At 38.0% G+C, this 23,654-nt stretch overlaps 1 protein-coding gene across 4 annotated transcripts in view; it reads right to left on the bottom strand.

The window, feature by feature from the left end:
- Nucleotides 1-23,654, bottom strand: part of KLHL20 (kelch like family member 20) — a 66,783-nt gene that overhangs the window by 41,242 nt on the left and 1,887 nt on the right. For 2 of the 4 annotated variants that reach the window (XM_010367367.2, XM_010367368.2), the window contains one exon: nucleotides 12,549-13,122. In XM_010367367.2, the coding sequence (XP_010365669.1) occupies nucleotides 12,549-13,122 (574 nt within the window). Of the gene's footprint in view, nucleotides 1-12,548; nucleotides 13,123-20,572; nucleotides 20,625-21,363; nucleotides 21,414-23,654 lie in introns of those variants that run through there. The other 2 variants (XM_030936660.1, XM_030936662.1) reach the window with 2 other exon arrangements.

Raw genomic sequence — 23,654 nt, 5'->3', positions numbered from 1 at the left:
AGATTACTTTGTATACCTCTATACAGATAAATTTGAAAACCTAGATGAAATTGGTAATTTTCTAGGGAAATACAGTTTACCCAAACTGATCTCTGTAAAGAAAGAAAATTTCATAGAAGAAATAGAAAAACTTATCAATAAATTACTTTACAGAAAAGCACGAAACCTAGATGATTTCAGAGGGAAATTCTATCAAACTTTTACACACCATAGTCTCCATAGTATATTTATTGTTTCAGAGTACAGAACATGAAGAAAACTTCCAACTCATTTTCATGAAGTATAACATTTATACTTAACTTGACAAAGACAGTACAAGGAAATTAAAGATTAATATCGTTTATGAATATTGATGTAAAAATGCTAAATATTAGTCAGTAGATTCTAACACCACCATAATAAAGAGGTGTATGCTAATAATTCAAAGATGTTTCACTTGTAGGATTCCATTAATGTAGGTTACATTAATGGGTTTAAGGAGAAAGTTCATATGATTATCTCCATAAGAACTGAAAAAGTCTTGGACAAAATTCAACACTGCTCCTAATAAAAAGTATTCAGGAGAATAGGAATTGTTGGACATGAATACTTTTTTTTTTTTTTGGAGACAAAGTCTCGCTCTGTTGCCCAAGCTGGAGTGCAGCGGCGCAATCTCGGCTCACTGCAACCTCCAGCTCCTGGGTTCAAGTGAGTACTTTCTAAACATGATAAAATATCTACACCTCAATCCTAAAGCCAATATAGTACTTAATGGGAAAACACCAGAGGCATTCCTCTGTCAGAAACAAAGGAAGTATGTACAATATTTCCATTACTATTTAACATTTTACTAGAGTTATCAAGCAACTAGACAAAAGAAAACAATTAGAAGCATTAACAATTGGAAAGGAAGAAATAAAACTACTAATATGTAAGTGATATAAGAGGATTCCAAAAAATCTCTAAAGAATCAATGGTAAAAGTAACTCAAAGAATAAAAAAACTCAATGAGGCAGCTTTCATACACATTAATGATCACCAGTTAGAAGATATAATGGAGGAGAAAAACCTATTTTTGATAGCAACAAAAAATAGAAGTAAACTTAAAAGGAAATGTAGGCTGGGTGGGGTGGCTCACACCTGTAATTCCAGCGCTTTGGGAGGCCAAGGAGGGCAGATCATTTGAGGTCAGGCATTCGAGACCAGGCTGGTCAACATGGTGAAACCTTGTATCTACTAAAAATGCAAAAATTAGCCAGGCATGGTGGTGCATGCCTGTAACCTCAGCTTTTCGGGAAGCTGAGGTGGGAGAATTGCTTGAGTGGAGGTCGTGTCATTGCAACTCCCCACTAGGTGACACAGCCAGACTCCTTCTTAAAAAAAAAAAAAAAAAGGAAAAAAAAAGAAAAGAAAAAAGAAATGTATAAAACTTAGATGAATAAAACTATAAAACATTCCCAAGAGATACAAAAATACAATTGAAGAAATAAAATCTTGTTATTTGATAGGACAACTCAACATCATAAAATGACTGTTCTTAAGTTTACTTATAAATTAATATGATCCCAATAAATATACCAATAAATTATTTTATTGGAACTAGATAAGGCGACACTAAAGTTCATCTGGAAAAATAAATAGCAAGAAAGCTTGGAAAACACTGAAAAACAAGAGTTACATGGTGGGGAAGGGGTTACTAGCCCTACCACATACATACTAAAATTCATTATAAAACTTTAGTAATTAAGCCATAATAAATAGAAAACAGTATCATACTGGTATATGGCCTAGAACAGAAGGTCAAAAGCCAATTACATACAGAAATTTAGTGTTTAATAAGGATGCTATCTGAAATCACTGGGGCAAAGAAAGGCTTTTAAATAAATGGTATTTAGACTAGATGGCCATTCAGAAAAAGATAAACTTAGGTCCATATTTCACACTATACACAGAGATAAACTAAGACCATTTACATACTAGAAAAAATATTTGTAAATTTCTCTGTAACCTGGGTTTGGGGACACCTTTCAAACTCTGCCTCAAAATCCAGATACAATAAAAGAAAAGACTGATACATTTGACATTAAAAAAAACCAAAAAGTTTTGCATGATCAAAAATACAATAAGCAAACTTGAAAGACAAATGCAAACTGGAAAAAATATTTGTGACATGTATCATGGATAAAAGGGTATCACTGTTAATATATAGAGAACTTTAAAAAATTAAAGAAAAAACAAAAATCTAATAGCAAAATGGGCAAAAAACATTAAAACACAATTCACAAGATTTATACATATGGTGCTTAAAAATAGAAAAGATGTTCAACTTAAGAGATGTATAAAATAAAATGATACTGAAATTCCCTTCTCATCTGTTAAATTAGCAAAAATTCCAAAGGCTGGCAATACAATCTGTTGGTGAGGCTGTGGACAATTAGCCTCATATATTACTGGTTACAATGATTCAATCCCTATGGAAGGGAAATTGGTGATACTTAAATGAAGTTAAAGTTAGGCCCTGCAATCCTATTTCTAGGAATTTATTCTAAAGATAAACTTCCAACAATATTGACATATTCATACAAAATGTTATTCATTGCAGTATTATTTGTGATGGCAAAATATTTAAAGCTACCTAAATGCTCAAACATTGGAGACTGATTGAACAAACAGTGGTACATCCACACAAGGAGTACAATGCAGCTATGAAAAACAAGGATGATCTAAATCAACTAATATGGAATGAATTCCAGAAAATATTAAAATGCAAGGTGCAACAAAATATATAGCATGCAGAAAAGAAATGGAAATAGGAAAACATACATGTATTTAATTTTGCAAAAGGAAACAAGAAGGATAAACCAGAATCTACCATGCATCAAAACAATAAATAGCAACAAAGGACTATAATCTACTGAATAGAATAAGCCCATAAGTCCACAGTGCTAATCAATCAATACGGGTTAAGAAAAATTCTATCCTATAGCAGAATGTAGACAGAAACTGGAGTTTTCTTTTTTTTTTTTTTAAATCACCACTTTGCAACCATCATAGTAAGTGTTCAGGAATAAAGGAATATGAAAGTAAAGGAGTAAAAGAATATAAAAGGAATATAGGAGTATTCAGGAGTAAAGGAATATGCTATTGGCAATATACCCCCCAATTACCCAAACAAAAATATTTACAGAGCAAGGAGAAAATGATAAGGTAAATGAGGGAAAATGTTAACAATTGGTGAATTTGGACAAAGGGTACATAAAAGTTTTGTCTTATTCCTGTGATTTCCTATAAATTTGATTTTTTTCAAATAAAGTTTAAATAGTATTTTTCCAGTCTGATAAGGCTAAAAAAAGTGGTATTTTGTTTTGAAATACGTTTCTTTAATTATAGGTGAGGTTGAGCATCCTTTCACGTTTATTTTCCATTTGACCCTCTTTTTTTTTTTTTTTTAACACATTCCTTATTATACCCTTTGCTTATTTTTCCATTGTGTTTTTCATGGGTTTTTTTTTTCTGATTAAACTTGGATGAGCTCATGGGAATTAGCATTTTTCTGTTGTGTATGTTCCAAATAGATTTTCTGAGTTTGACATCAATTTTTTAGTTCATGATGCTTTTTATGTTGGAAAGAACAAAAAATTTTAACTTTTATGCAATCAAATTAATCTTTTTATGGTGTCTGAATTGTATCCTGCTTACATTCTTCTGTAGTACCAAAATGTTAGTAATGTTTTAATGTTTCTTAAGGCCAATGGACCTAATACTATTAATAACTTTTATTTCAGCATATATATATATGCTGAGATATATGTGTATATATACATGTGTGTACATATACATGTGTATATATGTGTATATATATGCATATACATACATGTGTATATGTATGTGTATATATGTGTATATATATATGCATATATACACATATATATCCTTCTTAAAATAATCCTTTCCTTTGCATCTCACAACCCATGCTTGCTCTTTTCTTCTATCCTCTCTAAATATTCCCTGTTACCATTGCCAGTCACTTATCCCTCAATATTGGAAACATTTTAGGGCTTTTTTCTTCTCTCTCCCCTCTCAGGTGATCTCATTGGTATTGATTTGTTGACCTTGTTTATGGTGGCAAACTGTTCCATTCTCCAGTACACCTGTAGTACAAATTTCCAGAAGTAGGAAGCTGAGTCAAAATAGTGTGTGTAAAAAGTGTGTAACTTTGACAGATACCACCGTAGTTCCTCTCAAAAGGGTTGTACTAACTTATACTCACACTAGCAATGATCTTATTTCCCCACAGCCTTGCCAACAGGGTGTATAAAATTTCTGGATATTTGTAATCTGATAGATAAAAAATGTTACTTTCATGTAGTTTTGTGTTTTAGTTATTTTAAACAAGCAGATTTCATACATTTAAGGGGAATCTGAATTTCTTTTCTGTTTATGGCCTGTTTTTCTGTTAGGTCATCAGTTTGTGTTATTGACCAACAGGAGCTCTTGACATAAGGAGATTAACGTCGTCCATGATACAAGTTACAATTGTTGTTTAATCCAACATGTGTTTATTGAGATGGTTTCCCACTCATCGTGGTTCAGAGTGCTTTTAGTGCTGCTTTCATATGAAGGAACATCCTTCTGTAAGCCTTTCCTCCTGTAGGCTGGCAAAGGACAGTGGAGCAGCCAACACACAAAACTACGGTTTGTGCATGCCTAAAGACCATGGTGATTTTATAGCATCCTGGGCATTTCACATCCATGAAGTAGGAACTGGGGCTCTGCACCAGGCGTTTCTTCTTGTGTTTCCTCTTCTCCTCTTCCGGAGAGGGATGAAAGAGATCCTTTGCAAGAGGCATGTTCTCGTGGGAAGGTCATCACCACCAGAAAGGACGATTTACAAATATTTTTCCCCAGCTTGCCTTTGACTTTCGTCTTATAATTGTTGTTTTGCTTTGTTTTACCATGAAGAACATTTTGAATTTTATGTAGTCAAATCTATCAATTTTCTCTTCTGTCTTTTCTGGGTTAGTCAATTAGAAAGACCTTTTTCACTTCAAGATTGTAAAGAAATTGCTCCATGTCATCTTGTAATATTTTCATGGTTTTATTTTGTATGTTTAAATGTTTGATCCATTGGAGGTTATCCTGGTGGACAGAGGGTGGTATTAAAGCATAAAATAGAAAATATGTAAAAAATGGCAGATAGGAGGCAGGACTAACTTGCACCTTCCAATTGGACAGACAGAACAGTGTGTGGAGATTCACATTGTGAACTTTTACTCCAAGAACCACCAGAGGAACACACCAGGAAAACTGAAAAGAATTCACAGATCCTTTGATAGAAGTGGCTTGCAGCTGCAAAATCTGAGCCAAAAAACTGAGTGCCCAAAGTATGAGAGGGGCAAAGCCCACCTCTGAACACACATCCTCACTGGAGAACCTGAAAATTCAGATTATGGGAGAAGGATTTACTCTTACCTAGAACTGAAATTAATTTAGTGACATATGAAAGTAAAAGCAGCAGTAGGAAGAGTCCTGTAGGCAGTCCTGGTCCCCAGGGAAGCCATTTCTGACTTGGTCCTTGGGGAGAACAGCCAGTGGAACTGGGGAAGGGCCACAGAAAGAAGGAGACTTCCAGGTAAATTGTGTAACAATTTTGACTGAGTGCAAATTTTCCTGGGCAGAATCCGGGGGAAGCAAACGAGAAGTGCAGATACAACATGGAAGCTGAAGCCATGGCAGGCAGGGAGGGGCAAGGCCTGAAAGCCCTGCCTGCCTTCTCAGCGGGGAGAAATCAACTCCAGAAGGAATCTCAAAAACCATGTAAATACATGGAAATTACATAATCTGCTCCTGATTGATCTGTGGGTCAACAATGAAATCAAGATGAAAATTTAAAAATTCTTTAAACTGACAATAATAGTGATACAACTTAGCAAAACCTGTGGGATACAGCAAAAGTGGTGCTAAGAGGAAAGTTCATAGCATTAAATGCCTACATCAAAATTCTGAGAGAGTACAAATAGACAATCTGGCCGGGCGCGGTGGCTCAAGCCTGTAATCCCAGCACTTTGGGAGGCCGAGACGGGCGGATCACGAGGTCAGGAGATCGAGACCATCCTGGCTAACCCGGTGAAACCCCGTCTCTACTAAAAAATACAAAAAAACTAGCCGGGCGAGGTGGCAGGCGCCTGTAGTCCCAGCTACTGGGGAGGCTGAGGCAGGAGAATGGCGTTAATCCGGGAGACGGAGCTTGCAGTGAGCCAAGATCCAGCCACTGCACTCCAGCCTGGGCGACAGAGCGAGACTCCATCTCAAACAAAAACAAAAACAAAAACAAAAACAAATAGACAATCTAAGGTCAAACCTCAAGGAACTAGATAAACAAGAACAAACTCAAACCCAGCAGAAGAAAAGAAATGATAAAGATCAAAGCAGAACTAAATGAAATTGAAACAGAAAAAATAGTACAAAAGAGAAATGAAAGAGCCGGTTCTTTGAAAAGATATACAAAATGGATAGACCATTATCAAGATTAACCGAGAAAAGAGAGAAGATCCAAATAAGCTCAATTAGAAACAAAATGGCGCTGGGTGCGGTGGCTCACACCTGTAATCCTAACACTTTGGGAGGCCAAGGTGGGCAGATCACCTGAGGTCAGGAGTTCGAGACCAGCCTGCCCAACATGGCAAAACCCTGTCTCTACTAAAAATAAAAAAATTAGCTGGGCGTGGTGGCAGGTGCCTGTAATCCCAGCTACTCAGGAGGCTGAGGCAGAAGAATTGTTTGAACCCGGGAGGTGGAGGTTGTTGTGAGCTGAGACTGTGCCACTGCACTCCAGCCTGGGCGATAAGTGTGAAACCCCATCTCAAAAAGAGAGAAAAAAAAAGGGAGATATTACAACCGATGGGTGCACAAACTAGAAAACCTAGAGGAGATTAATAAGTTCCTGAAAATGTACAACCCTCCTAAATTAAACCAGGAAGAAACAGAAACCCTGAACAGAGCAATAACAACAGTGAGATTGAAATGACAATTTTAAAAATTGCCAACAAAAAAAGTCCAGGACCAGATGGATTCACAGTTGAATTCTATCAGACATTTAAAGAAGAATTGGGCCAGGCGCGATGGTTCATGCCTGTAATTCCAGCACTTTGGGAGGCTGAGGTGGCGGAATGCCTGAGCTCAGGAGTTTGAGACCAGTATGGGCAAAATGGTGAAACCCTGTCTCCACTAAAATACAAAAAATTAGCTGGGCGTGGTGTTGGGTGCCTGTAGTTCCAGATACTCAGGAGACTAAGGCAGGAGAATCGCTTGAACCCGGGAGACGGAGGTTGCAATGAGCTGAGATCGTGTTACTGTACTCCAGCCTGGGCGACAGAGCAAGACTCTGTCTCCAAAAAAAAAGAATTGGTACCAATCCTGCGGACACTATTCCAAAAGACAAAGAAAGAGGGAATCCTCCCTAAATCATTCTATGAAGCCAGTATCACCCTAATACTGAAACCAGGAAAGAACATAACAAAGAAACAAAACTACAGACCAATATCCCTGATGAACATAGATGCAAAAATCCTCAACAAAATAATAGCTAACTGAATCCAACAGCATATCAAAAAGATAATCCACCATCATCAAGTGGGTTTCATACCAGGGATGAAGGGATAGTTTAACATATGCAAGTCAATAACTGTGATATACCACATAAACAGAATTAAAAACAAAAATCATATGATCATCTCAATAGATACAGAAAAAGCATTTGACAAAATCTAGCATCCATTTATGATTAAAACCCTCAGGAAAATCGGCATAGAAGGGACATACCTTAAGGTAATAAAAACCATCTATGACAAACCTGCAGCCAATATTATACTGAACAGGAAAAGCTGAAAGCATCCCCCTGAGAACTGGAACAAAACAAAGATGCACACTTTCACCACTTCTATTCAACATAGTACTTTAAGTCCTAGCCAAAGCGATCACACAAGAGAAAGAAATAAAGGGCATCCAGGACTGGGTGCAGCAGCTCACGCCTGTACTCCCAACACTTTGGGACGCCGAAGCAGGTGGATTGCCTGAGCTCAGGAGTTTGGGACCAGCCTGGGCAACATGGCAAAACCCTGTCTCTACAAAAAAATACAAAAATTAGCCGGGCATGATGGTGTTCACCTGTAGTCCCAACTATGTAGGTGAAGCAGGAGGATCACTTGTGCCTAGGAGGTCAAGGCTGCAGTGAGCTGTGTTTGCACCAAAACACTCCAGCCTGGGGGACAGAGCAAGACCCCATCTCTTAGAACAAACAAACAAATGAAATAAAGGGCATCCAGATCATTAAAGAGAAAGTCAAACTGTCGCTGTTTGCCGACGATAAGATTGAAAACCCTAAAGACTCATCCAAAAAGCTCCTATAACTGGTAAATGAATTCAGTAAAGTTTCAGGGTACAAAATTAATGTACACAAACCAGTAGCACTGCTATACACGAAGAGCGACCAAGTTGAAAATCAAATCAAGAACCCAACCCCTTTTATAATAACTGCAAAAAAAAAAAAAGATAAAATACTTATGAATATATCTCACTACAGAAGTGAAAGTCTCTACAAAAACACTGCTGAAAGAAATCATAGGTGACACAAACAAATGGAAACACATAGCATGCTCACGAATGGGTAGAATCAATATTGTAAAAATGACTATACTGCCAAGAGAATCTATAAATTCAATGCAATTCCCATCAAAATACCACCATCATTCTTCACAGAAATAGAAAAAAACAATCCTAAAATTCATATGGAACCAAAAATGAGCCCACATACCCAAAGGAAGGCTAAGCAAATCTGGAGGTATCACATTACCTGACTTCAAATTATTTCACAAGGCTATAGTCACCAAAACAGCATGGTACTCATATAAAAATAGGTACACAGACCAATGGAAAGAATAGAGGACCCAGAAATAAAGCCAAATAGTTAAAGCCAACTGATCTTTGACAAAGCAAACAAAAACATAATGTGGGGAAAGGACATCCTATTCAGCAAATGGTGCTGGGATAATTGGCAAGCCACGTGTAGAAGAATGAAACTGAATCTTCATCTCTCACCTTATACATAAATCAACTCAAGATGGATCAAAGACTTAAATCTAAGACATGAAACCATAAAAATTCTAGAAGATAACATTGGAAAAAACCCTTCTAGACATTGGTGTAGGCAATGAGTTCATGATCAAGAACCAAAAGCAAATGCGACAAAAACAAAGATAAATAGATGGAACTTAAACTAAAAAGCTTCTGCACAGCAAAAGAAATAATCAGCAGAGTAAACATAACCCACGGAGTGGGAGAGAATGTTTGCAAACTACGGATCCAACAACAGACTAATATACAGAATCTACAAGGAATTCAAACAAATCACCAAGAAAAAAAAACAATTCCATCAAAAAGTGGGCTAAAGACCAATAGACAATTCTCAAAAGAAGATATACAAATGGTCAACAAATGTATGAAAAACTGCTCAACATCACTAATGATCAGCAAATCAAAGCCACAATGTGATACCACTTTACTCCTGCAAGAATGGCCATAATTTAAAAAAATAAAAAATTGGCCGGGCGCGGTGGCTCAAGCCTGTAATCCCAGCACTTTGGGACGCCAAGGCGGGTGGATCACGAGGTCAGGAGATCGAGACCATCCTGGCTAACACGGTGAAACCTCGTCTCTACTAAAAATACAAAAATACAAAATTCTACTAAAATTCTACTAAAAATACAAAAAATTAGCCGGGCGAGGTGGCGGGCGCCTGTAGTCCCAGCTACTTGGGAGGCTGAGACAGGAGAATGGCGTAAACCCAGGAGGCGGAGCTTGCAGTGAGCCGAGATCGCACCACTGCACTCCAGCCTGGGTGACAGAGCAAGACTCCATCTCAAAAAAAAAATAAAATAAAATAAAAAATAAAAAATAGGCCAGGTGCGGTGGCTCACGCCTGTAATCCCAGCACTTTGGGAGGCCAAGGTGGGCGGATCACCTGAGGTCAGGAGTTTGAGACCAGCCTGGCCAACATTTTGAAACCCCATCTCTACTAAAAATACGAAAATTAGCTTGGTGTGGTGGCAAATGCCTGTAATCCCAGCTACTCAGGAGGCTGAAGTGGGAGAATCGCTTGAACCTGGGAGGCGGAGGTTGCAGTAAGCCGAGATCATGCCACTGCACTCCAGCCTGGGCAACACAGTGAGACTCTGTCTCAAAATTAAAAAAAAAAAAAAAAAAAAAAAAGATGTTGGCATGGATGTGATGAAAAGGGAACACTTTTACATTGTTGGTTGGAATGTGAACTAGTACAACCACTATGGAAAACAGTATGGAGATTCCTTAAAGAACTAAAAGTGTATCTACCATTTCATCCAGCAATCCCACTACTGGTTACCTGCCCAGAGGAAAAGAAGTCATTATATGAAAAAGACGCTTGTATACGCATGTTTATAGCAGCACAATTCGCAACTGCAAAAATATGGAACCAGCCCAAATGGCCATCAATCAATGAGTAGATAAAGAAAATGTGGTATGTACATATACCACAGAATACTACTCAGTCATAAAAAGGAACGATATATTGGTCAGGAACAGTGACTCACACCTGTAATCCCAGTACTTTGGGAAGCTGAGGCAAGCAGATCATTTGAGGCCAGGAATTTGAGACCAGCTTGGCCAACATGGTGAAACTCCATCTCTAATAAAAATACAAAAATTAGCTGGACATGGTGGCGTGTACGTATAGTCCCAGCTACTTGGGAGGCTGAGGCAGGAGAATCACTTGAACCCAGGAAGCAGAAGTTGCAGGGAGCTGAGACTGAGCCCTGCTGCACTCCATCCTGGGCAACAGTGAGACTCTGTCTCAAAAAAAAAAAAAAGAAAAAGAAAAAGAAAAAACAAAGATATAATGGCATTTGCAGCAATCTGGATGGAGCTGGCTGGAGACCATTATTCTAAGTGATGAAACTCAGGAATGGAAAACTAAAAATCCTATGTTCTCCCTTATAAGTGGGAGCTAAGCTATGAGGATGCAAAGTCATAAGAATGACACAATGGACTTTGGGGATTCAGGAGGAAGTGTGGGAGGTGTGTGAGGGATAAAAGACTACACACTGGGTACAGTGTACACTGCTCGGGTGGGGGGTGCACCAAAATCTCAGAAATCACTAATGAAGAACTTATTCATATAATCAAACACCACCTGTTCTCCAAAAAACGATTGGGGGAAAAAAAAGTATGGTCCTGAGCTGCAAAATAAATAAAAATATGATTTTTTAAAAAAGTTATAAAACAGACAATGTTTTTCCTTTGCTTAAAACCCTTTAATGGTTTTCTAGCACTCTTAGGATCAATCTCAAATTCTTTTTTTTTTTTTTTTTTTTGAGATAGGGTCTGGCTCTCTCACCCAGGCTGGAGTGCAGTGGCACGATCTTGGCTCACTGCAACCTCTACCTCCTGGGCTTAAGCCATCCTCCCACCCCAGCCTCCTAAGTAGCTGGGACTAGGGGCGCACGCCACCATGCCCGACTAATTTTTGTATTTTTTGTAGAGATAGGGTTTCGCCATGTTGCCCAGGCTAGTCTTGAACTCCTGAGCTCATGCAATCTGCCCGCCTCAGCCTCCCAAAGTGCTGGGATTACAGGCATGTGCTATTGTGCCAGGCCAATCTCAAATTCTTAATGTAGTCTATCAACCTCAGTGTTATTTAGCCCTCTTCTTTCTGTGTAATCACTATGTAACATCCTCTAACCACCTTGGTCTCTGGGTCTCACTGGTTTTTTTTTTAGGTCTTCAAACTAGTGATGCTTTTTAATGTCTCAGGATTTTGCACAAGTTGTTCCAGAACCAAAGTTAAATTTCTCTGTAATACACTCTTAAATCATCCAGGACTGCTGCTTTGTAACACCCATTAACTGTAGTTAATTATTTGTATAATTAAGCGTTTAATGATTATCTTCCCTGCTAGATTATAAACTCCACGAATACAGAGACTCTAGATTTCTAGTTCACTATTGTACCCTATGTTCCCAAGCACAGTGGCTTAAACATAGTAGCCTTACAAATATTTGTTAAATAAATAAGGGAAAGATAGCAGGTTTAATGAAAAGTCTTTTGATGACATCTAAACTCATCTTTTCAGATTATTAGTTTACCAAATAAGCTATAATCTATAATTTATTCTGAATAATCCACATAATCAGGAAGGAAATATCTTATATAAATGATGATACCAGGTATCCTATCAGGCATAGGAATTAAACTATTTTGGCTTATAAATTAACCTTTTTTTTTTAGTTTTCTTTTTTTTCCTTATACTTTTATGAATACAGTTATGGAGAATCAATCCCTAAATCTTAACTTTTGCTGGCAGAACACAAAATTGGCCTCTAAAATAAAAGCCAGGTTTAGGATTTATAATAACTTATTTCTTTGCTATTATGAGTTAGAATCAGCAGGAAATACCCAGGCAATTTAACAGAATGTGAACCTATATTGCTCTCTGACAAATAGGTCATAAGTGCATTGGAACACCAAGTGCAACTCACCTCTTGAAAGTTATGTTGGGTGAACTTGTCTGCTATCCTTAGCAACTCACGACATGAATGTGTGTCAGCAAAAGCCCGAATGCCCAGGCAGTTAGAAGGATCTAATTGTCTCTTTAAGAATTCACAGCAGGCTTCCTGTATTTCTGCTAGCTGGAGGAGGCAAGCAGCTGGCAGAAGAGTCTGAACATTGCCCTCTTCTACTGTTATCTGGGAGGTATATGCAAAGTCAATCAGTAATTCCATAGCCCTCTCGTCGATGTCCCGGATCACTACTTCTGTCTGACGGCTCTCTGCCAATTCTCCTGTAAACATAGCTCGGAAGTAGGGACTACAGGCTGACAAAATGACTCGATGGGCATATATCTTCTTGGCGCCCACAACTAGCACTACATCACATAGCTCCCGGTGCTTTCTCAGAAGGTTAATCACTTCCAAGGTTTGTCGAGGGTGCTTGTCTGAGATATAGGGCATGCGGGCAGGTTGGGGAACCCCTTCTGGCAGTTTGTTGGGGTCTCCAAGGGTGCAGCGGCTTGTTACATCCATTCCAGTCTCTCCTGGTCGAATGTTGGTACACCTATAGGAATGATGGGGGAGAGAGAGAAGATGGCAGTATTATTATAAACTCTTTTCTCCCCTTAAATGTCTGTAATCCAAGCAATAAGAAAATGTAATTAGCTTGGTGATTTTTTTTTTTTAATTTTTTTTGTAGAGATGATGTCTCACTGTGTTGCCCAGATTGGTCTCAAACTCCTGGGCTCAAGTGATCCTGTTGCCTCCACCTCCCATAAGCCAACATGCCTGGTCTACATAAACCATTTAAATTCCAACTACTATGGTAATAAAACTTTTAGATAAGGTGGTTATGCTTATCCATTTAAAAAATTAAGCCCAAGTTAACATGCTTCAATTAATAGTTAAATTTTGAATTAAAGACAATCTAAAAAGTTTGGATTGACGGCCGGGTGTGGTGGCTCATGTCTGTAATCCCTGGGAGACCAAGGTAAGCTGATCACTCGAGGCCAGGAGTTCGAAACCAGCCTGGTGAATGTGGCAAAACCCTGTCTCTACTAAAATTACAGAAAAATTAGCCATGTGTGGTGGCACATGCCTGTAATCCCAGCTGCCTGGGTGGCTGAAGCACAAGAATCACTTGAACCCTGGAGGCAGAGGGTGCAGTAAGCCGAGATTGCATCACCGCACTCCAGTCTGGGTGACAGAGAGAGACCCTGTCTCAAGAAAAAAAAGTCTGGATTGAAATTTATCTTTACATAGAATCTTTTCCTCAAAGTTTACTGAGATTAAAATAGTAAAGAAGATGGCAAGCTAAATGATGATTCAGCAGGACTCCAAAGAGCCTCCAGGTCGATTTTGTTAGACTAATTTGGGTCTAATTTCCTATCTAGAGATATTAAATATGATAAGCCTCAATTAAAAGTACTACATATGTCAAACTGCTGTCAAATTGGTCTGAATCACTGAGGTTTTGGTATGATTATAAAATAAATAAGTTCATAAACAGACATTCTTCAATTTATAAATAAGTAGTATTTAAAAGTTGATTCTAAAAGTTTATTTATTTGGAGGTTTGTATTTTTCTATGGTAAGAGTGCTGTAAATGGGGACTAGGTTTAGTTGTAAAATTCAGTGCATCATAAGAAGCATTAAAAAATGAAATAGAAAGTAACAGCATACATTTCATTAAGTATGTTCAATTGCATGTATGTACACACACAAATTCATATAGATATGCATCACTGGTTCCCTTTGTAAACTGCAGTTTGTATCAAAAAAGTTTAAATGCCACTGCCCTGAGTTTTGAAGTCCCAAGACGCAAGGAACAATAGGTACAAGAAGGGAGAAGGAAAAGAATCTCTCTCTTTTTCAGATTAGTCTACAATTTATTGTTGCTGGGTTTTTATATTTATTAATTGTTTTTTAAATTTTGAGATGAGGGTCTCACTATGTTGCCCATGCTGGTCTTGAATTCCCAGGCTCAAGCAATCCTCCTGAGTAGCTGGGATTAAAGGCACATGCCACCATGCTGGGTTGGTTTTTTTTTTTTTTTTTTGGAGACAGAGTCTGGCTCTGTCGCGAAGGCTGGAGTGCAGTGGCAAAATCTCGGCTCATTGCAACTTCCGCCTCCCAGGTTCAAGCCATTCTCCCGCCTCAGCCTCCCAAGTAGCTGGAACTACAGGTACGTGCCACCATGCCTGGCTAATTTTTTGTATTTTTGGTAGATACGGGGTTTCACCATGTTAGCCAGGATGGTCTTGATTTCCTGACTTCGTGATCCACCTGCCTCAGCCTCCCAAAGTGCTGGGATTACAGGCATGAGCCACTGCGCCTGGCCGTTTTTGGTTTTTAAACAAAAGCTTTAGAGAAACATGAGGGCTCGAGCTAGTATACATAAACTGTAGAAGTCTATAAGTTGGGCATTTCCTGTACATTTAGGTACATGTTGTCTAAACTTGTGTTAAAGGACATATTTTTTAGAAGCTGCAATAATTATTTTCCTTTAAAATGGGTTCTGGACAAAAAGGTGGTGGAGTATCTGTAAATTGCTCAAATTTGATGAACACTGCCTTACAGGATCAGAGTATATATGTATGTGTCTATAAATCTTACAAGTTGGTGTTCTTCACAAGTCTTCAAATATGAAAACTGCCCCTTCTTGCTTATGTGGAGATCTAGATATGGAATGGAATGGATCATCGGATCATCTAGCATAATGCCCTCCTTTTACAGATGAAGAAACTAATTTGGTTACGTGACTTACTCAAAATCATGAAGCTTTCAGTCTCTGGATGCTTTAGGGTAAACCACGCATCTCCTGAGGTACTGTGAATATTTAATTACTGTAATTCATGTGAGTACTGGGAGGTGAGGAGAGGGAAGAGTTTCTAGGATGATTTAGCAATTCAAATTAAGGTTTTGTTTTGTTTTTTTCTTATGGATTATCCAAATTTCTGTACAACTATTTTTAAAAGCCCAAGAAACTACACCAAATACAGATTTTTTTTTTTTTTAAGATTCGGTCATCACGAAAAACTTCATCAGTGAAATATCAAGAAGAGTCAAATAATTTGGTAAAAGAGGCCTATAAAATGCATTTCATATTTAAGAGAATAAGCCTAACAAAGTGAACTTATGTCATCCCTTTTCTAACTAAAATTAACTGGATGGTCTAAGAAATTTTCAGAATTACCTTTAAGTATTGATAAAATACTTAAAATAATTTTATTATCTTTAAAGTCATTCCAGATAATACATAAGATACAAATTTGTATCTTTTCTTTGCAACAGGGTCTTGCTTTATCACCCAGGCTGGAATACAGTGGTTTGATCATGGCTCACTGCCACCTCGACCTCCCAGGCTCAAGTGATCCTCCCACCTCAGCCCCCAAGTAGCTGGGACTACAGATGTGAGCCACCATGCCTGGCTTGAAAATTTGTATCTTCTATTTATATTTCATATGCGGAAATTCAGGTGCGAAATTACTAGGTAAAAGTCACAAATTACTGACAAATAATTAGAAATAAGATATTTGGATTTTTATATCATCACATTATATAAACATGCAGAGAAAAGACAATCTGTGACTCTTAATTAAAATAACTATTCTTTTAACAAATACTCACTAATTGCTTTTAATGTACAAAGCATTTTGCTATAGACTGTGGGAAATTCAAAGTAATATAAAGAAGCAATCTCTAGAGGAAGAGATACATGAATAACCAGTAAGAGGGCAACCAGGACAAAAGATGTGGTTCAAACGTAAGAATTTTTGGAGCTAGGCTGAGCCTAGTGGCTCATGCCTGTAATCCCAGCACTTTGGGAGGTTGAGGTGGGGGGATCCCTTAAACCCAGGAGTTTGAGACATGCCTGGGCAACATAGTGAGGCCCCATCTCTAGAAAAAAAAAAAAATACCCAAAAACATATATATAATGTATGTGTATGTTTATATACATATAAAAAAAGAATTTTTGGAGGTGATACATATGTTTAGGACCTCGATTGTGGTGATATCATGGGTGTACACGTATGTCCAAACTCATCAAAATGCATACATAAAATATGTACAATTTTTTGTATATCAATTATACCTAAATAAAGCTTAAAAGTCATTCAGAAAGGCAAAATCTATGAAGTATTTGTTTAACATCATTCAGAAAGATTCTGGATCTGACACGTGTCATCTATCAGGTTACCACAAGGGTGTGTGTCTTGTTGTAAAATAGAATATTACACTGGGTTTTCCCAGAGCTTAAGGGAAGTGTCTCACATCCATGCTCCAGATCGGTACATTTCTGTTTCTGATTCTTATTAAGCAGTCCTCTGATGGAAAATTCTTCCAAAAGTACCATGCTACTTAAAAGGGGGATGACTCAAGCATTGTGATCACTGAGTTCTAGGTCAGCCTCATGTGAGTCTCTCTCAGATACGAGTCATCTACCACTACTGAGAGAGTCTAATATCTAGCCTGCAAAGGACAGCATCCCTATCAGTCTTCTACTTCCAAAGCTGTAGCACTGACAGGAACTACAGTATAATAAAACACAAAGGTATAAAAGGAGTCTCCTGAGAAGGACAGAAAAATCTATAAGGACGTTCTAGGAAGAAGAAATTGTATGTGCATTGCAAAGATGTAACATGAAAACAAAAAACATGGTTCTTCTTTTCTCCAACAAGAACCAATTTTTCCAAAATACTTATACATCTGGTAAAAACATCACTGTTTGTGCTTGGCAATTTTAAAGACTAAAACATAAAGCTGAACCGTTAAAGAATAATTTTTATCATCCACATAAACAATCAAGAATGCTTTTAACCACAAAGCTAAAATGGTGCCTTGTACATAGTAGCTGCTGAAAGAATAAATCACATGATTAACAGTGGTAAAATCAAGCTTCTTTTTTAAAAAAGTAACAAAGACAAAAGACCAACTCAAAAATTCCTGGAATACTGACACTGAATGCTGAAAGTAAAGTGTTATTGTCACAACCTTAGTTATGTACATAAAGATGCTACTGTTGAACTGAGATATGAACAATTTTTTATTTCACCTAAGTACAATGTGGGTAAACTAACCTAATGTCTCCGTTTTTCCTTTAAATATACCATAGTGCCAGGCGCGGTGGCTCACACCTGTAATCCCAGCACTTTGGGAGGCAGTGGTGTCTGGATCATCTGAGGTCAGAAGTTCAAGACCAGCCTGGCCAACCTGGTGAGGCCCCATCTCTACTAAAAATACAAAAATTAGCTGGACATGGTGGTGCATGCTTGTAATCCCAGCTACTTGGGAGGCTGAGGCAAGAGAATCGTGTGAACCCTGGAGGCAGAGGTTGCAGTGAACCCAGATTGCGCCACTGCACTACTCCAGCCTGGGCAACAAAAGCAAAACTCCGTGTCAAAAAAAGAAAAAAAAAAGAAAAAAAAGCTCTTATTACTGCATTAGTATAGTAGAATCTTTTTTTCTTTTCGGTTTTTTTAGAAATAAGGTGTTGCTCTGTCACTGATGATGAAGTGCAGTGGTGTGATCATAGCTCACTGCAGCCTCAAGCTCCTGGCTGAAGCGATCCTCTCAACTCAGCCTCCTGAGTAGTTAGGCCCTCAGGTGCATAATACCACGCCTGGCTAAATTTTAATTTTCTTGTAGAGACAAAGTGTCTCTCTCTGTTTCCCAGGCTGGTCTAGAACTCCTGGCCTCAAGTTATCCTCCTGCCTCAGCCTCCCAAAGTGCTGGGATCACAGGTGTAGGCCACCATGCCCCCAGCCATTGGTGTCCATCCATATAATTTTCACTTCAGGAAATATTATTCATCTTTTGTCTTTTTTTCTCAACCATTTAACAATGTAAAAACTAGCTGGGCATGGTGGCTCACAGCTGTAATCCAAGCACTTTGGGAGGTTGAGGCAGGAGGATCGTTTGAGCTTAGGAATTTGAGACCAGCCTGGGCAATAAAATGAGATTCCAGCTCTACAAAAAAATTTAAAAATTAGCCAGGTGTGGTGACATGTGTGACAGGTGCTTCTTGTATAGCTTGCAGAACCATAAGCCAAGATAAACCTCTTTTTTTTTTTTAAAATAAATTACCCAGTCTCAGGTACTTCTTTATTGCAATGCAAAATGGACTAATACACTATCTAAATGAACATTTCACCTTTCCTACTTCAAAAATTTTGTTTTACTTTGAAAATTAACAACTTAACCTTAAAAAAGATTCAGTTGCACTGACCCTCATTTATAGTCCTAAATAAACTTGAATAGAGAGAGCTAGAGATTTGGGTATATAAACCCTCAAAACAGAAATAATATCTCAAAGTGCCAGTACTGCTTACTAGAAGGGGTCCCAATAGGCACTATATTCTATACCTGATTCCACACCAGAAAGCCAAGCTATTAACCTCTTTATTTGAAAATTGGTTGTGAATGTTTTAGTCCCAAGGCATCTCAGCACTGCTTATTTGATAAAATGAGCATAAGCCTTGGGTGCCTTGGTCCAGTGATCGAGACCAAGATGGAGCAGGAAGGGTAAATCCTCATGCAAGCATGCTAGTTTCCCTTTATATCAGGATAGCAAAAGCCTTCCTAGAATACCCCTCAACAACTACTGCTGACATCTCATTGGTAGCACGGTGTCACACAGCCCTTCCCATATGCAGAGACAACTAAGAAATCAAGGAGAGTATTTAATTTTCTAGTGTCTATAGCAGGTGGAAGAAAGGAAGAGATGCGCAAGCTAACCTACAGTGCATGCCACACTCGGGAATAGTCAAATCAAGCAAGTATATGTTTTACCACTATTTTTAAGCATACACTTTAGACTGACTAGAACAAATTGAAAATTTCAAAGATATGAGATTGGAAATTTTGTCTTCTGAAATTAAACTCAAGGAGTAGCTCAGCTATCCTTCAATGTGAGTAAAAAACTATCAATAAAAACTCTAGATACTGTTAAATAAAATAAGACTCGAAGCATGTAAAGCTTCTTACTCATTTTAGAGACTTTATGGGGTCTTCCTGCTAGGCCCCACCGTAAACATCCCGGTACTCACTACAGTTCTGTCCTCAGCATTCTCCTTTTCTGTTCTACCATCACTTATGCCTACAGCTTGAAGAACCTTCTTAGTACTGATGACTCACATTTTAAAAAAATTTCTAGCCCAAATCTCTCTTCTGCCCCAGACTCATATTCCAATCAAATGCTGGATATCTCCACCTGGCTGTTTCCCAAACACAATAATATTAAACGTATATGAAACAGAATCTATTCTTGGCTTACTGAAACCTGTTCCTCTTCCTGTATTTTCTTTTTAATCTTATCATGGCAGCACCTAGTTTCCTAAGTTTGGAGTCATTTATAACACTACCTTTTTCTCACTCCATGTTCACCAAATCCTTTTGATCTTACTATTATACAAGCTCTCAATTCCACCCTCTTCTCTCAACCCTAACTGCCATAGATCTACTTCAGGTTCTCATCTTCTTTTATCTAAACTACCACAACTACTTTAAATTCATTACCTTGCCATAATTTCTTCCCTCTTTCCAATCCATCCCCCATGTGCCTAGAAATCAGCTCAAAGAACAAATGATCTATATAATAATGTCCATTGGCTCTTAAATACCTAAAGGATAAAGTTTGAATTCTTTCCCATGGTTGTAGCCTCAATTTCCATATTTTCTACTTCCCCTTCTTCCCCAAAATAGCCTATACTCCACATATACTCACTGTTCCATGCATGTCAGACAATTCTGGGTCTTGGTGCTCTCTCTTTTCTTTCCTTTTTTTTTTTTTTTTTGCACAAGCTGTTCCTTCCTTTTATGGTGTGCTTAATTAACTCCCTTCTTTAGAAGTAAATTCTTATTCTTCCTAGAAGATCCAGCTCAAATGTTGCCATCTCTGTGACGCTTCCTCATCTCCACAGAGCAGTTCCCTCCTCTAAGTTTACATCTCTATTAAAATTCTGTTAATGTTTGTTAGTTAATTAACTAATTACATTTTAGAGATGAAGTCTCACCCTGTCATCTGGGCTGGAGTGCAGTGGTGCAATCACAGCTCACTGCAGCCTCGAACACCTAGGCTCAAGTGATCTTCCTGCCTCCTCCATCTCCCAAAGTGCTGGGATTACAGGTATGAGTCACTGCACCAGGCCAATATTGTATCATGATATCTGTTTTCATCACTTGATCTGTATCACACAATATACAGGAATAGAGTGATATTATATAAAGGTTTGACATATGAATAAACCAATTTCTACAATCAGGCTCAGTTTTCTACTAATATATTCAAGGAAACTTGGAAGAATTACATTACAAAATATTTGGTATCTCTAAATAAATGAATGATTAAAAAATAATATCTTGGGAAACAAACACATTGTTGGTAAAGACTATGGATTGGTGTAACTCTAAGGGCAAAAATTTGTCAATGTCCACCAAAATTTAAAAATGTACATACCCTTTAGACAATTCTAAACCTAAGAACTTATTCTTTTTTTTGAGACGGAGTCTTATGCTTTCGTCAGGCTGGAGTGCAGTGGTGTGATTTTGGCTCACTGCAACTTCCGCCTGCCGGGTTCAAGTGATTCTCCTGCCTCAGCCTCCCAACTGGGACTGTAGCTGGGACTACAGGCACACGCCACCACACCCAGCTAATTTTTGTATTTTTAGTAGAGAAGGGGTTTCACCACGTTGGCCAGGATGGTCTTGATCTCTTGACTTTGTGATTCGCCCACCTCGGCCTCCCAAAGTGCTTCGATTACAGGCATGAGCCACCGTGCCCAGCCAGAACTTATTCTATACTTACACATTTGGGCAGAAACCACCTACAAGGATATTCATTGCAGACAGAACTGGCTGTAAGAGCAAAACAGTTGAAATAAATCTCTCTCAAATGGGACTGGTTAACAAAGGTGCCTATAGACAACGGAATACTACATAACTATTAAAAGGAAGAAGGTAAGTCTATATGCATTTGTTACAATTTACAAAACAATTTTTCAAGTGAATAAAGATACAGAAGAACGTGCATGATATGCTGACATTAGTGTCTTTTCAAATGCATTTTATTTTCTTATTTTTATTTATTTATTTATTTAAGAGATGGGGTCTCTCTCTGTTACCCGGGCAGGAGTGCAGTGGCGTGATCACCACAGCCTCGAAGTCCTGGGCTCAAGTAATCCTCCTGCTTCAGCCTCCTATGTAGCTGGGATTACAAGTATGAACCACTATGCCCTGCAACATTTGTGTCTTTTTTTTTTTTTTTTTTTTTTTGAGACAGTGTCTTGCTCTGTTGCCCAGGTTGGGGTTCAATGGTGTGATCACGGCTTACTGCAGCCTCTGCCTCCCAGACTCAAGTGATCCTCTCAGCCTCCTGAGTAGCTAGAACTTCAGGCATCTGCCACAACACTTGGCTAAATTTTTTTTGTTTCCTTTTTGTAGAGATGGGGTTTTGTCATGTTGCCCAGGCTGGTCTTGAACTCTTGGGCTCAAGGGATCTGCCTGCCTCAGCCTCCCAAAGTGCTGGGATTATAGGCGTGAGCCACTGTGCCCAGCCATCTTCTCTTTTTAAAAGCTACTAATGTTGGGCAGGTGTGGTGGCTCACGCCTGTAATCCCAACACTTTGGGAGGAGTAGGCAGGCAGATTCCTTGAGCCCAGGAAGTTGAGACCAGTCTGGGCAACATGGCAAAAGCCTGTCTCTACAAAATAAAAATTAAAAAAAAGAAAAGATAAGACATCTTACATATATTTGTGTGTGAACTATAATGCCTCTAAAAGAATGCATAAGAAACTGCTTACAGTGGTTGCCTCTGGAGAGAAGAACTGGGAACTGGGGTCAGCAATGGGAGAGTTAACTTTTCACTGAATATCCTATTGTATCTTTTAAATTTTGCACTGTGTATGCAAATGATGGTACATAAATAAATGATGCAATGAAACTTTAATAATAAAATGCCAATTGATTTCATAAAACTTTATAATCAAAAATTAGAATACCTTTAACAATAATTTTCAGTCTTTTCTTGTTCATAGAGTTTTTTTGTTTTTTGGAGGGGCAAAGTCTGCAGAAACTGTTCAGTCCTATTTAAACAATTATTCAGTAATCATTAGGTGCTAGTGATGCAAATATAGGAAGACATGAGACTAAAAGAGCTCTCAATCTAGTAGGCAGAATGAACATGTATTCAAACAGTCTCAATATAAAAAGTTACTTCTCAAAGTTTCTTTAATAGCAGCTGAGTATAAACCCAGCATTACAGAGACTGCCTTCTGGGTTAAATCAGCAAAAATGACAGCCCAACAAGAAAAGGATAGGGAAGTGTGACCGTGATTGAATGTAGGAAGCAGGTGGAAGTAAGACCAGAGACCAATGTGAGTAGGCTAGGCTCTGGCCAAGTGACAGTGATGAAGAAGGAGCTGTAACTTAACAATTAACGGCACTAGAATTATCCAACATGATTTTGAATAGCTGACAGTATTATGTAATAAAGCAAGAAAAAAGGAGCAAGTATGAGTGATTAAGCAAATATTTTATATAGACTACTGATAAACCAAAAACATTCCCACACTCTGCTATTCTTTTAAAAAATAATAAGCTCTTATTTTAGCAATTACATAAGACATGACATTTTATGGTAGCTGGAGATGAGACACAATCAGTGGGTTTTGCAATAAAGTTAGAATGAAGTGATGAAGCATTTAATATATGTTGTTAATTTTTTCATGTACATTGTGGTAAAATATTATTCCTGCCACAGAATAAAATATAAATAAGATAATGATATTTTTCACCTTGATAACATCTTTTCATCTGGAAAAAAAGGAGTAGGCATGAGTGATTAAGTATTTTATATAGACTACTGATAAACCAAAAACATTCCCACATTTAAAGCATTTGCAAATATCCATTAATCCCCAATATCCTGATTAGATACATTAAAGAAGTAAGCTGGGGTACAGAGAAGGTGAACAGCTCAAGGTCAATTGATAAATCAATAACAGATTTGGAAAAAGATATACATTCTTGTTCTTGCTCCAAGTTCTGAGTTATAAGTCATATTCCCATTATAAAATGTTTCTTCTCTTAAAAGAACTG

The sequence above is a fragment of the Rhinopithecus roxellana genome, chromosome 8, assembly GCF_007565055.1.
Source record: "Rhinopithecus roxellana isolate Shanxi Qingling chromosome 8, ASM756505v1, whole genome shotgun sequence".
NCBI lineage: Eukaryota > Metazoa > Chordata > Mammalia > Primates > Cercopithecidae > Rhinopithecus > Rhinopithecus roxellana.
Note: the sequence above shows the minus strand (reverse complement) of the source record. Positions and strands in the feature narration are given on the sequence as shown.